Consider the following 24,184-nt stretch of genomic DNA (forward strand, 5'->3'; position numbering starts at 1 on the left):
TTTAAGATATTTACATTTGATTATTTGTATATATTTTCAAGCATTTAAGCAAACTTAAAAGTATCATATATATTCTGGATATTTTTATATATATATAAAATCTAAAAATAATTAATATATATAAGTATATAAATCTATTTTGGATACCCAAAATACTTCGGTTCGGATCGGATTAGATTTCAGTTCTTTAAATACCAAAATTTTAAATAATTCGGATATTTAATCAATTCTGGTTCGGATTTAGTACTACTTATTCGGATTGGGATCGGTTCAATTCTTCGAATTCAAGTTTTTTTCTCAACCCTAAATAGTGACACAAAAAATCAAACAACATCGTATTTTTTTTTAAGTCAAAATCTAGTTTGCAGTTTCAAAGTACATATTTTTGGAGAAAAAGGAAATGAAATCTTTTATCAACTTATGGCTGATCTTATCGTATGTATTAAATTTGGTAGCGAGCCAAAAAGATCTTCATATATAGATAGAAACGATGTGTAGTATCCCCATTCATGACAAACCAAATGGTACAACTAAACCGGCCGGTTCGCGGTTTATTAAAGAAAACCAAACCTCGTCGTTATTTTAAAGACTTCTCTTTTCTTCTCTGTTAAGAAGAAGAAAGAGATCATTTTTTTTGGGAATCTCACTCATCTCTCAGAAAAATGGTTGCTCGAAAGTTCGTCATCCTCCACGATGATTCGAGCTTTGAAATTGATTACAACACAGAAGATGGCCTTGAGGTCTCTCTCTCTATCTTTGTCTTTCTTTCTTACAATACATAATTAATGTCCGAATCAAATGACGTTTATTTTCCGACATTAAGTGATGAATGGCTTTTGTCATGTTTCTCTGTGCAGGTTCTACAGTATCAGATTTTCTCCGTCACTTTTGTTCCTCCTGATGAGCAAAAGGTACTTTCTTTTATTCTAAATCTCTGATTGGTTTCTTTCTCTTATCTAAATTTGGTCAATTCGATAGATCGTAGCGGAAGATGATGATCGAGTGTTGTCTGAAGAGACTGACCTCGCTTCTATATCCGAGAAGCTTCGACTGCTCTCAATCGGAGGAAGCTCTGAGGAGGAGAAGAAGTCAGAAGAAACCTCTGGTGAGAACGAGCAATCTAACGCGGAGATGGTGAGATCGGACGAAGAGTTTGCACGGATGTTGCAGGTTTTGGTCCAAACTCTGTATTTTTGAACTGATTAATGATTTTAATTAATTTTTGGTTTTTTTTTTTGGTGATAACAGGCGGAAGAAGAGGCGATGATGCTTCAACAGTTTGTTGCTCAACAAGACAACGGCGAATTCGAGAGGAGAATAAGGCCTTATGTCACCCAAGTCCTCATGGTGATAGAGACTTTGATTTTTATTTTATTTTAAATCTTTTCTACTTGAAGTTTGAGTGTTTTTTTTTTTTTGGTTATGTGTTGATGATGTATGATTGTAATTTTTTTTTTTAATGGTTTCAGTATGAAGATCCAGTTCGTCAAGAAGCTGCTCGAAAGACTGTTCCTAAAGACGAGCTTGAGGAGAAAGCTTTGGTTTCTTTAGCCAAGGTTTGACCTTATTATATTCACTGATTAATAGAAACTATAATTAATTGAGTTATAGGTTTTAGTTTGAGGTTTACTTGAGCTTATGTGAGATTTTTAACTGATCTAAGTTTGTAACAAACATTTAGGAGGGGAATTTCGAGCCATCGAAAGAGGAAATAAACTATGCTTTCCTGCTTCAGCTGCTTTTCTGGTTCAAAAGATCCTTCAGGTTTCTCTAAGCTCCCTTCTCCTAGAAGCTGTAAAGTTGAAAAATAACAACAGAAAGATTAGCTGAACAAGATTACATCTGTGTGATAATGCAGTTGGGTAAATGAACCTTCGTGTGACTATTGCGGTAACAAAACCATAGGCCAGGGGATGGGAACCCCACTCACCTCTGAGCTAGCGTATGGAGCAAATCGAGTTGAACTATATCGGTAAATAAATTACTCTGTTGTATTCACGGCCTTAATCAGTCACGTTTTTATCTAATTTATTAGATTGACTTCAAGACTTACTCGATTCTTACAGTGCTCTGATTATTTTCTGTTGTCAAACTTACTGTTCTGTTGTTTCACTATATAACTTATACAGATGTACCTCGTGTCCAACGATAACTCGGTTCCCTCGGTACAATGATCCGCTAAAGGTAACCAAATAGCTTGCATATGAACTTGACTTCATTTACAGGTTTCATTGTTTCTTCCATGTTGATGCAGCTTGTAGAAACAAAGAGAGGCCGTTGCGGGGAGTGGGCCAACTGCTTTACCCTCTACTGCCGCACGTTTGGCTATGATTCTCGTTTGGTATTTTGCTAACTTCCCGCAAAGATGCTTGTATTGCATTTATGTTTGTAATGTGTTTCTATAATATTTCTATTCATTTACAGATTTTAGACTTGACTGATCATGTCTGGACTGAATGCTTCTCTCACTCATTGGGAAGGTAAACTTCATTTGCCAAACAAACGTCTAGTGATGACCTTTGCAATCATTCAAACGAGTGATTTGTCTATCTGCAGATGGATCCATCTTGACCCTTGTGAAGGAGTGTTTGACAAACCCATGCTATATGAGAAAGGGTCAGTTTCCTTCCTTGCCAAGTTACCTTCTCTTCACTGTCATATTCTCACAAAATAGTTGCCTTGTAGATGGGGTAAAAAATTGAACTATGTTATCGCCATTTCCAAGGACGGGGTGTGTGATGTCACTAGGCGATATACAAAGAAATGGAATGAGGTAAAAGCTACACAAAAAAAAAAAACAATGAATCATTAACAGCATTTACAATCCTCACTCATGGTTCTGCTTTAGGTTTTGTCTAGACGAACTCTCACGACCGAATCATCTCTGCAAGGTGTTCTTCGAACCCTGACACGTGAAAGGAGAGCTACGTCCCGGCTTTTAGCTGCGCTTGAACTCCGAGACAGAAACGAGGAGGAAGAGCTCGAGAGAAACCTCCATTCCCCAGATGATGCATCTGTTTCTTTACCCGGAAGGCAAAGCGGGGACAAGGAATGGCGCATTCAGAGATCAGAGTTTGGTTCAGACGGAATCACCTCTTCGTCTTGCTCAGTTCGCACGTGCGTTGATGAACATGTGACCAACGTATACGACTCGTTCTTCCCTATCCTGGCCCTGTTCGTTGAGGATGGTTTACCTGTAGCAAGAGCAGTTGAGGTGCTTAACGTGATCAAGCAAGTCCTAGTGGAGCTGAAGAATGCGTCTTTTAAAACGAGGAAGGCTCGCTTGACTTTAGATTCAGAACAGTTTCTGCCAGCACTGGAAAGTTTTCTTCTCGCTCTTTCTTTGAAGAGAGAGAAAGATACAGACGGTAATAGTCTCACAGTAGGCTTGGCGGGTAACCCCACAAAGACGGCTTTAGCATTGCCGGTTGCATTGGACGCTTTGAAGGAACTGGTCACTGACCTCAGCAAACGCCAGAACTTGAGCAAAGATTCACTGTCGTTTCCGTTTCTGAAACAGAACAGGGTGTGTTCTGGTTCTGTCCTCGCAAGTGGTGAAGAGCTTCCTTCTGGCGTTGTAAGTAGAGTCACTACTACTACTACAAACTCTCATCTTTTACCATTATTACTTAAATTTTTGGATTTTTCTAAAGAAGTATATTGCCCTCGTTGTCTAAGGCAACCGCGGCTTTTGATGGAATCCAAGAGTCAAAATGGGAGGAACCAAATGGTGCAAAAGGTACCTGATTCAGTATTCTGAATTGTGATACATGAGATGATGAGAAGTACTTATCTCTCTAACCTCTTACAGGGTGTTGGATCATGTACAAAACACTCTACAACCAAGTGCAAGAACTCACAGCATACGAGATCATGTCTGCAAATGATGCCCCAGAGAGAGACCCTAAAGATTGGTAATCCCATCCTCTTAAAGTCCTTAAACATAGACATTTGGGTTTCTGTTAGCCTCACTGTATTGTTACCCTTTCCCAGGGTGCTTGAAGGAAGTAACGACGGTGGATCGACATGGCATGTTATAGACAAGCAGACTAGCCAGGTGTTCGAGGAGCGGTTCCAACGCAAATCCTACAAAATAACATCACCAGGACTCCAAGCAAATCTCTTCAGGTAGTACTAGACAGATTGGTTGAGTTTAGTAAAACCACAAATGTGTCTTGAATTGGAGTTTAATATGTGTGTTGCAGGTTCCGGTTCTTGTGTGTACGAGACGTGAATTCAACCTCCAGACTACAGCTAGGGAGCATCGATCTGTACAAGAGCCACCATTAAATTTAAAAAGATGCACATCAAATGTATAACTAACTATATATACCATACTCAAATCATCATTGTGTTCACATCCTGCAAAATGGTGAGAGAACCATTGGCCTTTGTTGTTTAAGCTATTGTTATTGCTAAGGAACAACTTCATGAGACTTGTCTATGTACTCTGTTTCATAAGACCATATAAAAGCTCTTTCTTGTCTATGTACTCTGTTTCGGCTCTGTTCTCATTATAAAGAATGCCAGCTTGTCTCTCGTCCATGGACTCTGTTTCGTCTCTGTTTCTGTCAATAGCGACGACATATAAAGAATGCTCTTAATGGGCTTTGGAGAACTCAGGAGAGAGTTACCAGTTGCTCCTCTGTTTCGTCAGACAAAGGAAGAGCCTTTCTATTCTCTATCTATGGCGGATGCTCAGGGAGATGATCTAGCTGAATCGCTACAGAGTCTGTTCACGAATATATCATCCATGGTGAAATCCGAGCTCCAGGTGAATAAAAGATTCAAACTTTTGCGGATTATAGTTGTGTGTGTGATTGAGTATGGTGGTTCGTTTGGAATAGGGAACGAACAATCAGATGGATCTGTTGGAGAAGATGAACGTGAGAGTTGCGGCCGAGTACGATGATTTGGGTGACGTGGCGGCTGGGCTCAGAGTTTTTGCGGAGCAGATGAAGTTGAAAAGTGGCGGCTTTGATGAGTTCGTGGGACAGATGGACGCGATCGAGAAACAAGTGTCCGAGTTTGAAGCTGTCGTCTCTGTTCTTGATAGGTACGTCTCTGTCCTCGAATCCAATATTCGAGCCTGAGTACATTCATCATCGTCGCTCCAATAAGTCAATGACTATCTTACAGATTGATTCACCATTCTTTGTGGCTTTTTTTTTTTTCTCAAACGCTACTGAGATTTGATGAAAGCTGTTATCTCTGTTCCATTCAGTTGTCACATTATTTGAATTTGGCAAAACTCGACTCGTCTCCATTCAGTTTAAGTTAACCAAACTGTTATTGTTGTTAATTACAAGAAACTGCATCCCTATGTTAATTTGGTCAAATCTGGTTTAACTCAGTGTCTTGAAACGAACCAGTTGTTGTGTTCTTAAGCTCACTGTTGCCTCTGTTTCTATCATCAACAACGGATAAACAAATGAAAAATGTTTTTAGTGTTACCACCATTAGAGTCCTTAGCATTATTTTAGTAATTTTTTTTTTTTTGAATAGTTAAGAATTCTAATAAAAAATGTTTGTCCAATGGTATATCTAATTAGGAGTTCTTAGGTATAATCTTGTCCCATGTTTCCTTCACCTGAAAAAGATTTACAAGATAGAAATTAGACATCAAAAGTAATCAACTTGTTCTCCTATACAATCGAACTTGTTCTCCTATACGTTCACAACATTAAAAAATCTGACTTACAAACAATCTGAAAAGAATCTGAAACCGTAAATAATTCACAACATTAAAGAATTCACAGAGCACACAGTAGTAATACTAATCTATGAGAAGAAGATAGTACTTCTGGGTAAACAATCTGAAGAACACAACACTCCAATCGTAATGAATCACAGAGTCGAAATCTTAACAACACAACACAACACAACCCTCTTTGAACTACAAACAAAAATCGTTTTCAAACACTAACTACAAACGAAGATTTTCGCAAATCAGTTCAAACACAAATCGTTTTGAAACCCTAATAGATTGACTCTTTCAAAATAAGAGAAGAAGATAATCCCAAATCGCATGAAACCAAGATCGTTTTCAAACATTAATGTACCTATGTCCACAAATTTTCAAACTAAGCAGGTTTAAGAATCATGGTTAGAGTTTAAAAAGAATTACTAATCAGATTTAAGAATCATGGTTAGAGTTAAAAAAAAATTACTAATCAGGTTTAAGAATCATGGTTAGAGTTAAAAATAAAATTACTAATCAGGTTTAAGAATCATGATTAGAGTTTAAAAAAAATTAATAATTTCAAACCAATGAAACAGCGCCAACACATTAAGGACTTCGTCCTTTTAATCCTTAGTTAAGGATTCATTCTTAACTTTTCTTAACTATGCACCATTTTTTAATGTTTATTTAATGATAAAGTGCTAAGGATTATAGCTAAGGATTTGCTATAATCCACCATTGTACATGCTCTTAAGCTCTCTGTTGCCTCTGTTTCTGTCATCAACAACGGGTAAACAAATGATATGGGTCTATTTGGGCAGTCTAGTCTCCTCCAGGTAGCTCTACAATGAGCCTGTTTTAATCATATTAGAACAACCAAAGCTCGAAATTTTATATATATATAATTATTATTTATTAAGATTCAGTTTAACCAAAAATCAATTCAATCTGTATATCAAACTCTGTTAGAAAAAAATATATTTAGATATCAAATTATTTAGTTGATCAAAAAATAAAATCAAATTATTTAATATTTTATTGGTTAAAAAGGCTCTGACCCCTCCGACCTTGGGAGATGGTTACAGTAGCTCGTTAGCTCGTCTCCTTGTTGTTGTTCATCGCTCTCCCTCAGACTCGCTTAAGAAAGCAAGCTGCTTTGATCTATCTTCCTCGTCTCGTTTCCAATTGTAAGTTTTCTTATTCTCTCTTTTTATAAATCTCAAGTATATCATCAGAGATCGATAAACCCCGTATTTTGCATATGACTATGTAAACGACAAAACCAGATACGATCTCCCTCCCTCCTCTGTTGTCGGAATCATAACCTATACTATTCCGGATATGCTCGTAAAGTCTTTAGCTTTATAAAATACAAAAATTGTTGGAATGTTTAAGTAGTTCCCACCTTTATTCCAATCTTAAGACTATAAGCTGGACAAGCAAATTTGTTGTATATCTGAAATTTATATTGTCAGATTTGCTTGGTAGCTATCTAGCTTATTAAATGGGTTCATCTGAGAAGAGATCAAAGGATGTCGTCATGAGTGACATACCAACCTTCAGTGCTGAGAATTTTCAGAAGAACCTCAAAGTCATTCAGAACAGGTCTGTCTCATTCAATATCACAATCCTCTCTCTCTCTCTGGTATTCAAAAAGATGATCATTCTCTCTTGTTTTTGACCATGTTGTTGTTGTGTCTTGTTTTGCAGCCGGACCTTTCTGTCTATTATTGCTGGAGTCCTTGCAGGAATAATCGGATTCACTGGCTTGACCGGCTTTCTGTTTTACTTTGTGGTGATGCTGATCACATCACTTGGGCTCATGGCCAAGGCAGGCTTCTCAGCTGACGTGTACTTTGATTCATGGAACCGGGTCCTTTTTGATGGCTTCCTTGGTGGCCTTATGGTACGCTATATTTTCCTTTTTCTTGCAACTCCTCCGTTAAGTTCTTGTATGTAACCTTTCAAATCTCACACTAATCATCACTGTATTGTTTTCTCTCTTTTTTTGGCAGTCCTTTGTGCTCTTCTGGACGTATCCTTTTTAATCTCAATATCTGGTGGTCAAACTAAGTTTTATACTAATGTGAAAAAAAGTAAATCGCAGGTTTTGATTGATAACTTTGATTAGACATCATCACTCATCTCTCTTTCCTTGACGATGGCTTAGATTTGCTTACGACTTGGTGCACATTTTCTGAGGGATCTTCCGCCACCAAACGAGGATGGTGGAAACAAGAAGTTACGTAGTTTGTGAGTTTGGTTTTTGCAGCCTCTCTTAAGCAACTTTATAGATTGGACAATGTGTTTCTGTCTCCCTTTTGTTAACAACAGATTATGAAACTGTCTTGCTTTTATTGTTTCCAACTCACTTGAGATTACTTCAGCTATGAAGCTTTTTGATTCTCAATCGTCTCCTTAAGTATATCTGAATATGCATACTGAGATGAAATAGGTCAAAGTAGACAAAATAGAACTGAAGGTATATCCAAGTTCAAAAGTATGACAATGCAAGACAAATCAAGTATCTCAGTTACTAACCGAATTGTAAAGATTTAAACTATCAAAACTTTAAGATCATTAAACATTTTCTCTCAACGAGCTTTCTGTAACACCCATCCTGAAGAGTGGGTTTCACAGAGGTCGTGCATCACCTGCGCAGAACCAATAGAGAATCAGACTAAAACCAAACTTTAGTTTCTTTATAACATCAAAAGTGAAATAGAGCTGAAAGTGAAACCTTTTGGTATTCATTATTGGTGATTTCACGTCCAAGTATGCTCCTGCCTGCTGCAAACACATCAGCTTTCATAATCTTCGCACCAGGTGGATTCCCGAGTAAGAGATTGATCACCACGTCCCTGATGGTAAAAAAAACAAAGACATTATTACAGCTTCAACAGAAAGAATCAATGTTATAATTTTCCAACACCAACACAAAACCTTAGTGGATCATATTCTGGATGGTCTTGAGACGACTTGGAGACAAAAGAGCCGTGAATATCAACAGTCACTTCACTGATAACGACTCGAAGCTCCTCTTGGTAAGAATCCACAGCCAACGCCACCTGCTGCGCCATCCCTGAATCAACTCTCGGATTATTCGAAGTAGCAACCGCAAGATCCCTAAGTCTCTGGCAAATCGTCTCGTAGCTGCAAACTTTCTGCGTCTGAAACACCTTCTTCAAGGCCTTTGGTATCGCCCTCTTGATCTCATCAGGCATCTTCTGTCTAGGGACACGAGGTATAGCACTTCTCGAACTTCCTCCTACCTCAGAGACCGTTGCTGCTGCGACCTCTTGTTTAGCTGTAGTAGCTGAAGGATTATTTTTTCCTACAGCATTCCTCAAGTTACTATCACCCCCTCTACCTTTACCTCCTTGTATTATCTTTGGCTGCAACTTCTCTTCCATACCCTTCCAAAACATTGCTTGCTCCTCTGCAATCTTCTTGTGGGATTTGATGAAGGAGACATCAGTGGGCTCTTTGAACTTCCAATCACATAGCAAAGGCCTTTCTTTGGCGAATACATTCAACATGGTTTTGATCTTGTCGGCATAGCGACTTGCTTTAACTTCGGAGTACTTTATAGTTAGACGCTGGCTGAAAAGGGACAGGACGTAGTCTCTGAAACCTTCCAAGCCGTCTAGCTTTAGTAGCCTGGTTTTGGGAGTCCATAGGCCTTGAACTAGACAGGCGTATTGTTGGAGGACCTTTAAGAACTCCTCGTCTGATAACTCTGGGGCGTAGTGCTTCAGAACACTGTATCGAAATAACGGTGGTCCCTGTTTCTGTTTTTGAGTGAATAAGGTAGTTAGACAGAGCATTATTCCATATTAAACTTCATCTAGACGGAGAAACAATAGCCACTAACCTGGCAGAGCAACGTTTGCAGACGTTCTTCAAGCGGTAGGGAGGCCAATAACCTGAAAGCAGAAGACTATGTTATAAAGGAGCTTGCAAATGCTGACTCGTTGACACATGAGACCAGACATTTTGGATAAACTGCACCTTTTTGATAAACTTTTTGACTCAGAGTTTCTGCTGTTATCTCCACGGCACAGTGAGTTGATATAAGCATCGCTTCAATTGGATAAAAAAAAGTTTAAGGTGAGAAAGGAAAACAAACACATATTGCATCAAGCGAAGAGTGAAAAAGGAAGAGATCATACGGGGTCATGTTGAAGTCTATTGAAGAGGTGCCATTAGCCATCATTCCGCTAAGGTATCTGGAGCAATATTCGGATTGGAGTCCATGATACTTGAGTGAAACCCACTTCCAAAAGAAAGAAGAAAGAGAGAGAGGTATAAGTTTACCAAACCATATCTAACAACAACTCAAGAGTAAAAGAAAAGATCATACTTCTTCAGGAACTGGTTTCTGATCCGTTGAAGCCTGCGCTCCCTTGTTCTGCCACATAATGTAATTAGATTCAAGATTAGAATCATGTAAACGGTGGCATAAGTAGCCAAATCCATACCTGTCTTTTTGAAGTTCCGGCAGATTCTTCGGTAGCTTCTGCTTGATTCTTTTTGGAAGAAAGATACTGCATAGAAGGTCGGAGCTGAACAACAGCATGAACAGGGTTCAAGTGTAACTGCAAGTCAAACAAAGTCCAAATTCAATAAGGTATCACAAGAATGTTGTTATCAAAGCTTAGGAAAGAGAGAAGACAATAATAATACCTTATCACCTGAAAGAACCCCAACAGCATAATCCAAAGTAGGAGGCTGCTTCCATGTTGTTGTCAATGTCTACCAAAAACAACAAAGGCAAAATGAAGTTGCTTAAAAAAAAAGATTAAACTTGAATTCTAACCTTGGATGAACTAAGAAGCTGACCTGTTTAGTCATACGTAGTTTACTTCCAAAGTCAGGGTCGTAGTTGCTCGAGTGAACATCCATAGACAAATCAATCTCCACCTGGGAGGTAGAAGGATTCACTCTAACCTTTAAAGACACATAAACAAACAAAACATTAGAACATTAAAAATGTAGAAGGTAGTACAAAACAGAAGAATGAGTAACACTCACTTCTTCACACCGTTCATCCATTTCGTAAGCACGCCAAGACGGTCTTAGAGGATATTGTAGAACATAAAGCTGTGACATCATTACACAAACGATTAAGCCAAAAATCATATAAATTTGAGGAATCTAATCATTAGCACTACTAACCTTAGTGTTGGCATCAATAGAGGGATTGAAGAAAACGTCAATTTCACGAACAACAACGTCTTCTTCTTCTTCCTTCTTCTCCTCCTCCTGATGCAGTGGAAGCTGATGATGATCTTCCTCCATCAACTCAACCTCCGTAGTCTCCGGCTCCTTGTCCACTTTTGCATCAATCTCCATCTTAACAGCGCCATTGAAGACTTCAGGCTCAACTTTGGGATGGTCAGAGACTTTGGTGGCATCAACGTCGTGCTCACTCTTGCTCACACACTCGGTTTGTGAAGACGGCTCAGCTTTCTCCGAAGCAGTTGGTTCGGGTTTAGGTTTGGGTTTGGGCTTCCCAGCACGGCCAGGAGCAAACCTCCTGGCTTTGGGGACCTCTTTTGGCTTGTCTTCGTCATCAAAGTCCATTCCTTTTTTTTCTATGGATTAAAGATTTCGATTAGACTGTGGATTCCGACCAAACTCAAAACGTTATTACAAGCTCGATATGTGGGAAAAGATTGAAACTTTTTCACATCAGTAACGAAACCCACTACTTATAAATCCTAATCGATAAATCTTGGAACTGAAACTAATCTTCGAAGAAGCGGAACTGGGGAAGAAAGAACCTGGTGATGATCAGTTAGGAGGGTAAGGAGAAAGAGGACGTCTTGTAGTTGTAGATCCTCCGAGCAAGTGAAGAGGAAGAAAAAGAAAGGAAAAAAAAAACGTCGGGGAGGTTCGAAACGGTGACTTGTTGGATGGCAAAAGAGGCGAATTTATCCAACTGTGCCTCAGACATCATTAGGGTTTCTTGTAAATTCTAAATATGTAAAGGTATTCTAAGGGAATCACATTTGTATATTGAGTGTATTTTAACAATTAAAATAAATTACATGAAAATATTTGTATGTCAAATATGTATATTTATGTCTTGCAGAAATCTATTTTTGTCTACTATAATTAACAATAAGATACTTGGGCATATCAAATGTATGGTTGACAAAAATATATATTATCCCAAGATGTGATATTTATTTGGACTCAATAGCCAAAGTTAAATGCATTAATGCATACCCCAAAACACACATATCACTATCTTTACCCTCTTCTAGTTAGTATTAAGAATCATACTCTCGAGTAGATAAAGAAAGAGAGCTATCGATTTCACCTTTTAAAGAACACATGCGCATAAGTTTCAAAAATAAAAGAACATATGCACATAATATATATATGTAGCCCAAATCTCAGATCAAAGTTATTAAACAGTTTTCTTCAAATTTTGTTTTTGTTTTAGTAAAATTTTCTGGACAAAATCAGAATAATTCAACTAAATTTATAAAAGCCTGAGTTTTCTGCCACTAAAATCGTTGGCAACTAGTCAATCCAAAACCACAGCAAAAAGATTCCAACCTTGGTTTAGACCCACACAAATTAGAAAATGACTTTTTAAGTGTATATATATATATATTCACTCGTAAATGAAAACGTTAGAAAATGCTAGTGAAACGAACAAACCCATAATTAGTTGCCGACAAAAAAAGACCATAATTAGTTTCCTTCGTCCAAACCAAACCATATGAGAGAAGAGAGGATATATACCAAATAAATACAGGGGCATCTCAAGGAGAATACGTGATAAGTAAAGAGTAGATTGTGTGTTGTCATCCTAACTTGAATCGGAGTGAACACCATTTTCAACTTGTTGGCAATTCACCACAATTAATCTATCAGAAGACTTATCCAGATGAAAAGCTTGAGCAGTGAGTGTACCAAACATCCAAATGCATAGTCTATGCTATGCCTAGCATCTCCTATAATTAATTGGAGAAATATGTAGTATCAACAAAAGACAATGATCACTAGTGCATATAATTGATGGCCAAAGCAATAATAGTCAAAGTGTGGGACAAATGCAAAAAAATCTTTATTTTTTACTCTAAAATAGAATTTAAAGTAAAAATGCTCTAATAATATTCTATTTCTCATTTTATAATAGAGTAAAAAATAGGTTTATTTTAAATATAAAGTAACTTTTTTTTGTTTATGACTATATTTTTTACTCTAAAATAGAGTATCATTGGAGCAAATTCAAAACTATATTATAGAATTGCTCTATTTTAGAATAAAAAAATAGGTTTACTCCAAATATAGAGTAATTTATTTTTTGGTTTGTTTATTATTCTATTTTTTACTTTAAAATAGAGTATCATTGGAGCAAACTAAAACTATATTATAGAATTACTCTATTTTAGAGCGAAAAATAAAATAAAACATTGGAAATTGTATTATAATAAAAACATGAAACACGAGCGGTCATATATGATATATGGGACCAAGATATCAAACAAATATTTAACTTTTTTATCCTCGCAAAAGAAACGAAAATGCAACATGTCAGAAAATAAAATGTTAACGATTTTTAGCAATAAAATACAGTTAAAACGGTTTTAAATACTAGTTTGATACAAAACGGTGAAAGCATTCAAATGCACCGTAACGATCCTACCCAACAGGCCAGCATATTGTCTGATGTGCCTTGTGTACTAGTTATAAGAGGTTGAACGCACACAAGAAAAAAGATTCCACAGCCATGTATAAAACATACAATATATTTCATATACATATATGTAAAATATGCATATAAACTTACAGATGTAAAAATATTTTTTATAGTTTGTAATAACATAATTATCCAGATTTAAAAAAAAAATACAGATGTAAAAATACGAGACTCTATATATTTGAATTTTATAAAATAATTTTAGTGTTTGACGTGTATCCTTTTCTAGATTATTTGTTATTCTCAAACTATTATCGGGTATCCAGATTTTTCAGAACACATCAAAGTGGATAGCACAGCATATATTAGGATTCGTTGATTCTTTTTATCCGGTCCTACGGAACTTAAGATATTTTGTCGACTAATATACAAATTTAACATAGAAAATTATTAAAGGAATGACCGCTAAGTCATGACCACTTGTCAGAACAGTAACACACATCATTTCCAAAATCATTATATTAATAAATAATTGTCATCTTTCGTGTTTTCTCTTCATCACGAAAACACAAATAAAATTCCCCTCTTTTAAAACCCAGAAGAAAGATTGTATAAACCAAAAAGAGAGCAAAAACGTTGGTGATGTCATCTTCCCGATGGACGTTGATGGATCTACCGTCGTACCTGTCTTCATCGTGGGTGTTCCGGTGGCCGGAGGTGAACCTATCATACCTGAGCTCCGGCTGGAACATGAGACTGTTGTCGTTGTCGGGTAATTTTTCGATCATCGATGATCTGTTGTGGAGTTTGATCTCGGTTGTTGAATCTATGGCTATTGTAGCTACGCTATGTTGCTACTTCTTGTTTTGTGGTTGTACGCTCTGATTATTCTTTTTGTCATTATTTAATTTTCTCAACTTTTGTTGCGAATTTAGTTGCCAAATAAAATCTCTGTAAATAAAATAAATAATGAATTTCGTACAATTTCCAACGTTTAAAATATGAAAAGAAAATCATATAAATAAACAAAACAAAAAATCAGTTTGGTTTTGCTATGATATTATTTTAGTACCATTTTCTTGTAAAATGTTCCTTAGGTATTACTTAAACTAAAGATCTAAGCACTATATAGTACACATTCTATACTCTATACTTTGATGTTTACTAAGGAAGTGGATAGACAGTTCCTTTTGGCTTGGTCTGGTTTAGTTTGGTTTCAAGCATTCTACCGATGTCACATTGGTAAACCATGGTACAAACCATTTAAGTATGAACTTCGGTTTGATTCATCATTGGTTTGATATAACTTTGCAATATATGGAGACATTGTATATACAATGAAAGTAACAGAAACCAAGTGCTAAATTCACTATAAGTATGTGTTGTGGGAAAACAAAGTACAGATTTGAATGGTTGCTGCAACTACATAGCAATCATGTTAGCTTCTAAAAGAAGCGCAGATTACCTACTTTCTTTATTTTGTTGTGGTATGTATAACTAACATCCCATTTTAAAATTGCTAGTCATCCATATTTTGGAAATTTATATTTTAAGGTCTCCATCGTCAGGCGTTCTAGTGAGGTGTAGTTGTTAATTACATTTGAGGTGGACGGTATTACATCCAGGGGCGGATGTAGGAATTTTTTAATATGGGAGCAAATCATGTATAAATTACAAACATAAGGCTAAGATATGAAATTTAATAGGAAAAAATAGCTAAATTATGGGTTGAGTTATAAAGAATTTAGAAATTTTGTGGGGCCAAGTACCACCTCCTTAACACAAGTAGATTAAAAACGAGTCTTGCACGGGTTAGAATCAAAACTAAAAGTGAAGTGGTGAGCAGCTTTGTTGGAACCCAAACCAAGAGCCAACTTGGTTTTCTTGACAACACCCTTAGGAAGAAAAAACACACAACTTTTTACACACTTTTAAAAACTTTTAGATGAATTCTCGTTAGGCGAAAGTATAATAATCTCAAATCCGTTTTTTGCTTGTTCACTGTATATTAGTATTCATTAATTTTAGTGAGGATCTGTCCAGCCTGGTTAAAATGGAGACAGTTTGAGTTTGGGCTTAGCCCACACCAGTATGTATGAGCTTTAAGGCTATCTTGAAGAGTGGCTAGCCAATCTTTGGATCAAAAGTTTGATAAATACAAACTCTATGGGTCTCCGGTTCGAACATCATGTCTGGGTCAATTTCTTTCGTTTTATAATTTCTACAAAGCCATAAACTATTCGTAGGCGTTGGGGCCTCCCAAATTTCAGGCCGGTATAGACGATAGCATGTGTTGTTTTCGACTACGAAATATTCTATCTGTGTTGTTCCAGTTCCAGAAATGCAAACAGCTTTTTTAGCAAGAAAAACCATATGTAAACAAACTCCTACAAATACCACCGAGTAAATCCACTAGTTTCAAGTAATTTTCAACATTTTAATCTTGTTCAATTAAGTCAATTAATTGTGACACATATGACTACAGTTCTCATCTTTTAACTTATGTTTAATATGACACTAAATTATATATTTTTAACGAAAAACAACAACATGCTTCATATATCAGAACTGTACAACACACCTGGATTTGGGAAGAGATCTTGCAAATAATTAAAGCTCGACTATACAATATGCTATGTTTCAGTGTTCGGTTCAACAATTTCTCTGAAAGTTAAAGTTGGCTTTAAATAATAACCATAAAACACATTATAGGTTCTTATGGTATGCAATCTTCTACAACATGAATAACACATAGGCATGTACCAATGCTGTTTTCATACGTAACTGTAGCCATGATAATAAAAGTAAAATTCAAATTAGGGAAAAGACCAGAAAAAGGAAGAATCAAATCAAAGTTTGATTGAACATGACTTGGCGGCTGGTATGAAAAGAAAATGGTGAAACATTTTGATAGATATGATAATTTTTATTCGACATTCTTGGAAAAATGGGTCTTATAAATCTTATCTATAATTTCGAGTACACCATTATTTCAGTCAACATCTCTCTTAAACTGATCAATCTATTCATTGTTTTCACTAAAACCACCTTATGTCATATGAAGATTGAGTAGTTAGATTTCAATTTATTAATCTCATTAAATAGTCTCAGTTGTAAACTAAGAATACCAAAAATCACTTGGATAAGAGTTTATAGGAAAACCAAAATTTGCTTGCAATGAGTAGCACTATTAAACCGATCATGAGGAGATCATAACAACTAGAATTTAAATGATGTTTTGATAACTTAGTGATTGACTGATTGTGGCCAAACCACTGTGTTCTCTGCCTTGTAGGCCACAAATACGTAGTGTTGCATACGTAGTTTATGTACGTATTTACAGTTTTTTTTTTTACTAAAAACGTATTTACAGTTGATACGTACGTTTCCAGTATGTACAAAAATATATTTTAATTTTGCATTCTGATTTTTGGTTCATTGAGTTAGTACTTAGCAAAGTGATATTACAGAAACCTCCTTATTAGAAAACATGTTTACCCGGAGATTTCTTGACACTACATTTGCTATATTTTCTTAATTGATCATTAATGTACGACGACGGGTCAACATTTCACACCTCATTTGCCACGTACTCTGCTTTTTGCCCAACTTCAAAATAAAAATGAAAATAATATGTGGATTAGTTTGTTATCTACTTTTTTCTTCTCAAGCCATAACAATCACTTGATGAAAATGTTCCAACGTTAGTCTAAATCTGATACTTATTAATTACTATTGCAGTATCGCTATATTTACCATTCAACTCGTTCAACCGATCAACTGATTTTGCTGTCAACAGTTAAGATCGAAACATAACCAGCGGCAATATAAAATAGACTAGTACATACAAGGGCGAATCTAGAAAGATTTTCGAATGGGTGCAAAATTTTAATGGGTACTCGAACATGATGAGACAATGGGTAACAGAACATGTATATGTGTGCATCCTTACGTACGGGAATGGTGCGATTAAAGAAACACATTAATTAGAATTAACTCTCCATAATATACAAAGCATGCTTTGTTTTTATACTTTGTTGGTGATGGATTAGGGTTGATGAGTAGCCTGTTAGAACTACTTGTGTTTCTATTTTTTAGTGATTAAAAGACAGTCCATTATGGACATTACTAACTCTATGCTTTTTGCATTTACTTTTATATTTAATATCAGCCATACATCACTTGCGTAGCTATCGGCTTCCTGAAAAAGACCTAAAGGATATATGCACGCATATATATATAGCTCCATGCATCAACTTTATAATTGACATATATATATATATATGTGTGTGTGTGCGTGTGTGTATACATATCGGAGGGGATTAGGTTTGTGTTTGTTAATTATATAATGTCAATGTATGGCTTACATTTTTACCAAAAAAAAATGTATGGCTTACATAAAACGGATATAATAAAATATGAAGAGTTTAATTAGTATGATTACATGCCATAAAAATTCACTTGTTATTATTCAAAAGAATTTATTCCATTTCTTAACCTCGTAAGTAAATACGAAAACTATGCTAGATAGTAGATACAATACAGTTTGTTGGGTTAGTGAAAAGGAGAACCAGATAAATAATGTTGCTTATTGTAAATTATGGTCCATATCTACAATTTAAGTACGCATGTACACACAAACGGTGCGCTTACTAATCCTGAAAGTCTTTGAATATTATTTGTGGTGACTAACATAAAAGTCGCAACGAAGAAAACTATATATGAAAGAGACATTGAGTTTAGGGCCAAAAGATCTCTCGCTGACCTTTGTATAAAGACGAATATGAATTTACATTTATCCGCATACCAAAAAGCTAACAGGTAGCATCCATGTGACTAAGTATATCTTTTCTTGTATTATTTAAGCTTTTTGTCATCGCTGTCGAAATTATAGTAGATGTTCGTTGTGAATAAACCGTGTTTGTGTGTGAATATAAAGTATGAAAGGATAGTTCTATATATAGTAGTTATGAAACATGAAGTGATCATCTATGACACTACGTATAAATTCATATAATCTAGCAGGATATCCAGCTAAGGACACCGGGTCATAAAAGAACTGTATGTCCACTAATTAATTGTATTTCGTGGAACTAAACCGAAGTTAAATATCGAATTTATATTCTGTTATACATTAACTATATGATGAATGCATGATTATGAAAGATCCTGGTTTGTTTTTAGGCATATAGATCGATGATCGATCTACATAATTTAACAAACATATGTGATACATACGTTAATACCCATTAGTTGGGATTGATAGAAATAAAATAAAATGTGAGATTCGAATAAAATGAGAGCCAGACAAGTTGATAGCATAGTTACAAACTTACAAATTAAATGGTACGACAACGTCTATATTAAATTTAATCAAACTCCATATGCATGCATACTCATACTCCTAGATATACAATCAGAGATAGAACTCGATATAAAAATTTAAACATTAAATAATTATAGATTAGACCCTCACCCTCTGCCCATAGCTCGCGAAGGAAATGATACATTTTTACTAATACTAAAACAAAACAAAAAGGAAGTTACATCTATATCACATATGCTACAAACCTCTGTTCCTAATAAGCATCGGTTATTTGTTTAATCGTGATTCCGAAAAAAACGATGCGAAACATTGATAAAGAAAAAAACATTAGAAAACCAGCTAGCAATATCGGTTTAATTACCTAAACCGGCCAAAAACTCCTCATTAAACCTAGCAACCGGTTCCGTCCAAAAAGAAAAAACAATTGCTCCAGGGGGAAAAGTTGTTCATTTCTTATCCTCTTCAACGATTTGGGCGTTAACAGTATCCTCTCTGATCTGCGAAGGAAGAATATCTTGAAGTAATCCATGATCTCTAATGGCAGAAGTAGTCGACGTAGAAGCTTGTGGAATATGATCATAACCAAATCCAGGGAATGATGATGGCCCTGGATTAATGAAAGTACCATCGGGGGAGCTTCTATTGATCATGCTTAGAGAGTTGTTGTACATGCTGTTGTAGGGTTGATGATGCTGAGTTAGCAAGTAGCGTGGCTGAGGGATAGAGAATGATGATGATGACGCGGTTGTTGCACCATGGTCAAGGATTGGTGACGTGAGCATTCCGAGGTGTCCACGTGGCGTCATGGGGAAAGGGTGGGAGTGTTGACCTTCGTAGGTTGTCATGACGATGGAAGGATCATCGGAGGATCTCTCCACTCTCTTCTTCACTCCACAACCTACTGTGGTGCAACGATAATAGCTTCTGCACATTAAAATAAAATCTTAATACATTTTACATATTAAACGGAAAAAAATATTATTTACTTATAAAGTTTGAAGTAAATGAAATTTGGAATATATGAGGAACATAAGATCTCGAGATCTGAGATGAAGTTTGGAACAAGTTTAGATAATTCTTCCGACAGAAGCAACATAAATCAAGGGAAGAAAAGAACACAGAAACCTCATGGAATGGAACAAAAGAAAATATATTCTTCGAAACGAAAATTCAAACATTTTGGACCCTACACACACTGTATTAGGTATATATAGTCGTCTATATATAATTATAGTGAACATGTATACAATATGAACTTAAGAGTCATGTGATATAGACTCGGCATGTATAGAGCACACTGATCAATCTAGGGCTACTCTACACACACACACTTCAACATACATATGGTTTGTTATTTATAGAATAATTTGAATATATATAGCATATATAACACCGGATCTATCGAAAGTTATATGACACCCAAAAAGAACATGTAGAAGTTGTAGATCACACTAAAAAAAAAGTTATGTGAGATTGTGTTACAAAAAATAAGAAGTTGTAGATCTTTATGAATAGGAAAAAACTGGATCTATTGAAGTATATATACTTATATATGCATATAAAGTATATGTAAACACAGATGCATGGAAAGTGACCATGATCTATATGGATCTAGCTAGGGCTGTAATTAATATGTGTATATATATATATAACAACACAAGTACAGAGTAATGTATATTACCTGGGATAAGGACTGTTTTTGACAGCTTTCTGGCCGTACTTTCTCCATCTATAACCGTCGTCAAGGTTATCAATATCGCTCTTGGTCAGAAACGCAAACCTAGCCTCTCTTGCCTTCTTTTGGTTCTTCTTCTTTGCCTTTAACCTTCAAAACAAGATATTCACACAAACAAAATTAATAAAATCCAAACCCGAACATAATCAATCGGTCACTAAAATGAAAGGACTAATTACTTACTGTGGCTTAGTACCCTTGTGCTCTTGTTGATCTCCTTCTTGATCTTTAACAGCAACCTCCTTATTAGTATTATCATTTGCAGCTTCGTTGGATGAAGAGGAGACTGAGGTTGAGTTTGGAGATGTCGGTGCTGTGTTGACAACTTCTGATGACTCAGCCTTTGTTGTTATAGCTTGAGGCAAGGGTAAATCAGTGAAAAAGAGATTGGTATCGTTGTTGTTTTGGACAGGAAAGGCATCGAATGAGAAAGAAGATGGGTTAGAGGATGAAGCAAATTGATGCTGGTCTTGTCTGAGCAAGTCAAGAAAAGAGTTGGGATTATTAGAGGAGTGATCTTCGAAATAAGAATAGGGAAAAGGTAAAGATATTGGAGAATCAAAGATGCTTGAGAAATTGATGTTGTTTCCAGCTAGCTCCAACTGATGAAGATGATGATCTGATGACGTAGCTAGATTCGCCATGTGTGATGATGAAGATGATGCTTGAGAGATTTGTATTTCTTGGTGATCTATCTTGGTCTCTGTGTTCTTGGTACTGTTGAGCTGCTCCTTTTGTTGATGTTCTATCTTCTTCTCCATGTAATAGAAAGGATGGAATATCTGAGAGGATACTTTATAGAGACATCATCATCATTGTCATCTTCTGAGATTTAGTGAGGATGAGAAAGGAGAACTTTTCTTTAGCTTTCTTGATGTTTAAAAAAAAATTGTAATGGTTTATGTGATTTGAGATAAGAAGAGGAGAGAGAGGTGTGAATATAACTTTTATGGAGTTTTGGGTTCTTCTGGAAAACAGCTTGGATTTAGGAGGTTTCCCATTTGTTTTTTTTTAATTATTATTATTTTATGTCCGCTCATTTATTTACGCGGGCAAGAATATTAAAAATAATAAAAAGGAGAAAAACATTGGTCACCGGTATACGCCGGTCATGGGAGGTGTACGGTTGTGAACGGTATCGGGACGGTGCCGCTCTCTGCCAGGAAATTAATTTTGTGCCTTCATTTCGTTTTTTTTTTCATCTTTATTCCCATATTATGTCGTGTCTCCTAACGGCATGGTTACAGTTTGGCTTTAATTTACTAAAGTTACTTGACTTTTGTTGTTCAGCTTCATTCGAAGTTTACATTTCATTTATATTTTAGCTTGAAAATAATAATCTTTGCAAATGATTGGTATGTCATATAATGAGATAATTACTATGAATTATAGGATAATTCCTATTTAGCACGAGTTTAGGATATATGCTTTCTAAGTCCTTATCTGTTTAAGACCTTACTTGGTGTATAAGTAGAGACATTGGCCATGAGCATCAATAACACAAATGATCTATTCAGAGCCGTCTAACAGCATGTGCAAGTGGAGCGGTCGAACAGGGCTCCGAAATATAAAAATAAAAAATTTAAGGATTTTTCAAAATTTATAGATAAATTATGATAAGAAATTTTCAAATTTTAGATATAATGCTAAATTTAAAACTTATAATTAAAAAAATTAGTCAAAGTTATTAAATTTTAAAATTATTTGATAAAATGTACGATTACTATATTTTTTGAACATGACTTAAAATTAATTTGAGACGGCCCTGGATCTATTCTATAATCATTCCATTACATCCTAAGATGGATGAGTATTTCTATAAAAAAAATGGATGAGTCAAAATTTAATATATGAAGTATTTCAGACATTTAAATTTTATAATTTATATAATTGAAAAAAAAATTATAGTTGTAAGATATGCAGTTATAAACTACTACTCCCTTCGTTTTTTTAATATAAGTCGTTGTAGAGAAATTTTTTTGTTCCAAATTATATGTCGTTTTCGATTTTCTATGTAAAATTTATTAGTAATTAATGTTGTATGACCAATGGTAATATATCTTTTATTTTTCTATTGGTTGAATTGTGGTTAGGTAAATAATTAATGATGTTTTTGTTTAGAAAATATAAGAAATTAATGATTTTCTTAATCTACGTGCATAGCTGTAAAACGACTTATATAAAAAAACGGAGGGAGTATTTGTTTAGTACATTTAGTTTATACAGTATATTTGAAAGTAAACCTAAAAATTAAAATTCAGTTTTCCTCCTGGGATTTTATTTTACACTAGCAAAATTTATTTCGGATGTATAATTCGTTTCCATTCGAGGTTTTACTCAAAATATTTTTCTGGCAAGACTAATCTCTTGTTTTTACGCGTAATTGTACAAGTAAAACCCGGTTAAAACGGTAGACCAAGGGTTACGAGGAGTGACGCGTGAAAGAAAACACGTAGACGTATGAAACGAAAAAGTGTAGGTCGGCCGCATGTGATTACTGCTCTAATTATTTATCTTTTGATATTATTTTATGCTCCTCGCGGCTTTCCTTGATTTAAACTTTTTAAACGGCAATTCGTCTTTTCCATTATAAATGCTTTTTACGGGAAAAGAAAATCTGTGATCCTGACATAAAAAAATAATTACATTTCGCCTAATTCTATTTTGACTTGAACGTCTTGTCGCCGATTCTTTTCATATCACAGGTTGCATTTGTTAATGTTTTTGTAATTTTTCGTTTACCATGGTACTATATCAAATATTAATTTAAAGACAACTATGTCTAAAGTAAGCAGTAGTACTACCTTACTAATTATAATTAAAAAACACCCAGTTTATAACTTTTAAGTGCATTTACCAATGTAAGAGACCATGCTCAATGATCTGGAACTTCAAGTTACTATATTTTATCTATTCAATATGAATATAAATGTAATAAGCTAATGGCCATTTAAGATATGATAACAAATCCAAGCTAAGAAAAATAAAACTGAAAACCAGTGAGCACATACTTTCACGTAGATAGAGAATATAAGATGAGAAAAGTGCTACGAGGCAAAGATACAACCAACAGAAAGAGACAAAATTATTGGAAATTCATAGTTAATTGTGAATTGAATAAATTGAGAAACAGTAAAAGCTGGAGAGTAATTTAAAATACGATTAAAATATGGAGTAAACGCGTAAGAAAGAAGCTTCGAAAATAAGCTGACACAAAGCTTACGTCAGCATAGAGTTTGCTTCTTCTCCGACAAGTCATCGGTCATCAAATCCTATCAATCCCAACTATTTATTACTCCACGCCTCCACCCTCATTTATCTTAAGCCATTATAATCTTTTTCTAAAGCCATTTATGATCTTAATTATTGTTAATTCTGTTTATATAAGAAAATAAACTTGATATTTCATTTTTATTGTTACTAGAGATTTTTTCCGCGCTTCGCGCGGATTGTGTCTTATAAATTTATTTTATTTATAATATTATTTGTCAGTCTTTTTCTTTTACATTAACTTCTTGTTTTTCCAATATTAGTTTTTCTTAATTTAAATTTATATGTTTATAATTTTTTATTTTTCTTGTTGTAGAAGGAGAATTATATTTTTTATTGATGGTTTTTTGTATGTGACATAAACTTTTTAAAATTTTAAAATAATGTTATATATAGTACGATTAACACATTAAAGAAGAGAAACATATTCATGCACATTTTACACAGGATTTATATGCATAATTTTAAACATTATATATGTATATTTTATAAGTTTGAAACATGTAAATG

General features: G+C 35.1%; 6 protein-coding genes across 9 annotated transcripts; 4 read left to right on the forward strand and 2 right to left on the reverse strand.

Annotated features, from left to right (window-relative positions):
- Positions 1–497: 497 nt before the first annotated feature.
- Positions 498–4,488, forward strand: LOC106348799 (peptide-N(4)-(N-acetyl-beta-glucosaminyl)asparagine amidase). 2 transcript variants are annotated; one of them, XM_048735227.1, is made up of 18 exons: positions 498–740; positions 858–911; positions 979–1,170; positions 1,249–1,347; positions 1,470–1,556; positions 1,682–1,764; positions 1,859–1,972; positions 2,130–2,184; positions 2,255–2,341; positions 2,425–2,480; positions 2,557–2,616; positions 2,686–2,773; positions 2,849–3,142; positions 3,236–3,577; positions 3,679–3,739; positions 3,812–3,914; positions 3,994–4,128; positions 4,206–4,488. In XM_048735227.1, exons 1-18 carry the CDS (start codon positions 663–665, stop codon positions 4,288–4,290), a joined length of 2,073 nt encoding a protein of 690 aa, XP_048591184.1. In that variant the 5' UTR covers positions 498–662; the 3' UTR covers positions 4,291–4,488. The 2 variants fall into 2 exon arrangements, with proteins under 2 accessions (XP_048591184.1, XP_013644067.2); XM_013788613.3 differs by having other exon boundaries at positions 2,849–3,577.
- A 31-nt stretch (positions 4,489–4,519) lies between these two features.
- On the forward strand, positions 4,520–5,308 carry LOC106348800 (biogenesis of lysosome-related organelles complex 1 subunit 2). Its single transcript, XM_013788614.3, has 2 exons — positions 4,520–4,774; positions 4,848–5,308. Exons 1-2 carry the CDS (start codon positions 4,595–4,597, stop codon positions 5,091–5,093), a joined length of 426 nt encoding a protein of 141 aa, XP_013644068.2. The 5' UTR covers positions 4,520–4,594; the 3' UTR covers positions 5,094–5,308.
- A 1,390-nt stretch (positions 5,309–6,698) lies between these two features.
- On the forward strand, positions 6,699–8,094 carry LOC106348803 (ER membrane protein complex subunit 6). 2 transcript variants are annotated; one of them, XM_048735229.1, is made up of 5 exons: positions 6,699–6,870; positions 7,159–7,288; positions 7,394–7,589; positions 7,699–7,718; positions 7,854–8,094. In XM_048735229.1, the coding sequence occupies exons 2-5, from the start codon at positions 7,188–7,190 to the stop codon at positions 7,882–7,884; spliced, it is 348 nt and encodes a 115-aa protein (XP_048591186.1). In that variant the 5' UTR covers positions 6,699–6,870; positions 7,159–7,187; the 3' UTR covers positions 7,885–8,094. The 2 variants fall into 2 exon arrangements, with proteins under 2 accessions (XP_048591186.1, XP_048591187.1); XM_048735230.1 differs by having other exon boundaries at positions 6,727–6,870; positions 7,172–7,288.
- A 51-nt stretch (positions 8,095–8,145) lies between these two features.
- On the reverse strand, positions 8,146–11,674 carry LOC106348801 (DNA-directed RNA polymerase III subunit RPC5). Of its 2 annotated transcripts, none has more exons than XM_013788615.3 (13): positions 11,470–11,674; positions 10,862–11,280; positions 10,718–10,786; positions 10,526–10,633; positions 10,370–10,438; positions 10,165–10,281; positions 10,047–10,094; positions 9,856–9,959; positions 9,695–9,766; positions 9,558–9,609; positions 8,627–9,474; positions 8,424–8,544; positions 8,146–8,337 (listed from the first exon to the last, which is right to left on the reverse strand). In XM_013788615.3, the coding sequence occupies exons 2-13, from the start codon at positions 11,267–11,269 to the stop codon at positions 8,278–8,280; spliced, it is 2,076 nt and encodes a 691-aa protein (XP_013644069.2). In that variant the 5' UTR covers positions 11,270–11,280; positions 11,470–11,674; the 3' UTR covers positions 8,146–8,277. The 2 variants fall into 2 exon arrangements, with proteins under 2 accessions (XP_013644069.2, XP_048591185.1); XM_048735228.1 differs by having other exon boundaries at positions 9,856–9,962.
- A 2,145-nt stretch (positions 11,675–13,819) lies between these two features.
- Positions 13,820–14,327, forward strand: BNAA06G29480D. Its single transcript, XM_013791878.3, has one exon. The coding sequence runs from the start codon at positions 13,986–13,988 to the stop codon at positions 14,226–14,228; it is 243 nt and encodes an 80-aa protein (XP_013647332.1). The 5' UTR covers positions 13,820–13,985; the 3' UTR covers positions 14,229–14,327.
- A 4,437-nt stretch (positions 14,328–18,764) lies between these two features.
- Positions 18,765–21,358, reverse strand: LOC106348804 (probable WRKY transcription factor 48). Its single transcript, XM_013788617.3, has 3 exons — positions 20,588–21,358; positions 20,351–20,494; positions 18,765–19,593 (listed from the first exon to the last, which is right to left on the reverse strand). Exons 1-3 carry the CDS (start codon positions 21,163–21,165, stop codon positions 19,116–19,118), a joined length of 1,200 nt encoding a protein of 399 aa, XP_013644071.2. The 5' UTR covers positions 21,166–21,358; the 3' UTR covers positions 18,765–19,115.
- Between the last annotated feature and the right edge of the window lie 2,826 nt (positions 21,359–24,184).

The sequence above is a fragment of the Brassica napus genome, chromosome A6 (assembly GCF_020379485.1).
Source record: "Brassica napus cultivar Da-Ae chromosome A6, Da-Ae, whole genome shotgun sequence".
Classification (NCBI taxonomy): domain Eukaryota; kingdom Viridiplantae; phylum Streptophyta; class Magnoliopsida; order Brassicales; family Brassicaceae; genus Brassica; species Brassica napus.

Excerpts from the sequence above, each read along its gene's own strand:
- LOC106348799 (XM_013788613.3), top strand. The coding sequence starts at position 663 with ATGGTTGCTCGAAAGTTCGTCATCCTCCACGATGATTCGAGCTTTGAA. Across the intron at positions 2,481-2,556 it reads TTCTCTCACTCATTGGGAAG|ATGGATCCATCTTGACCCTT; the intron begins GTAAACTTCATT and ends GTCTATCTGCAG. Across the intron at positions 3,740-3,811 it reads GGAACCAAATGGTGCAAAAG|GGTGTTGGATCATGTACAAA; the intron begins GTACCTGATTCA and ends AACCTCTTACAG.
- LOC106348800 (XM_013788614.3), top strand. The coding sequence starts at position 4,595 with ATGCTCTTAATGGGCTTTGGAGAACTCAGGAGAGAGTTACCAGTTGCT. Across the intron at positions 4,775-4,847 it reads TGGTGAAATCCGAGCTCCAG|GGAACGAACAATCAGATGGA; the intron begins GTGAATAAAAGA and ends CGTTTGGAATAG.
- LOC106348803 (XM_048735229.1), top strand. The coding sequence starts at position 7,188 with ATGGGTTCATCTGAGAAGAGATCAAAGGATGTCGTCATGAGTGACATA. Across the intron at positions 7,289-7,393 it reads CTCAAAGTCATTCAGAACAG|CCGGACCTTTCTGTCTATTA; the intron begins GTCTGTCTCATT and ends CTTGTTTTGCAG. Across the intron at positions 7,719-7,853 it reads TCCTTTGTGCTCTTCTGGAC|ATTTGCTTACGACTTGGTGC; the intron begins GTATCCTTTTTA and ends ACGATGGCTTAG.
- LOC106348801 (XM_048735228.1), bottom strand. The coding sequence starts at position 11,269 with ATGGACTTTGATGACGAAGACAAGCCAAAAGAGGTCCCCAAAGCCAGG. Across the intron at positions 10,095-10,164 it reads CCGGAACTTCAAAAAGACAG|AACAAGGGAGCGCAGGCTTC; the intron begins GTATGGATTTGG and ends ATTATGTGGCAG. Across the intron at positions 9,963-10,046 it reads AGAAACCAGTTCCTGAAGAA|AAGTGGGTTTCACTCAAGTA; the intron begins GTATGATCTTTT and ends TCTTTCTTTTGG.
- BNAA06G29480D (XM_013791878.3), top strand. The coding sequence starts at position 13,986 with ATGTCATCTTCCCGATGGACGTTGATGGATCTACCGTCGTACCTGTCT.
- LOC106348804 (XM_013788617.3), bottom strand. The coding sequence starts at position 21,165 with ATGGAGAAGAAGATAGAACATCAACAAAAGGAGCAGCTCAACAGTACC. Across the intron at positions 20,495-20,587 it reads CACAAGGGTACTAAGCCACA|GTTAAAGGCAAAGAAGAAGA; the intron begins GTAAGTAATTAG and ends CTTGTTTTGAAG. Across the intron at positions 19,594-20,350 it reads AAAAACAGTCCTTATCCCAG|AAGCTATTATCGTTGCACCA; the intron begins GTAATATACATT and ends TTTAATGTGCAG.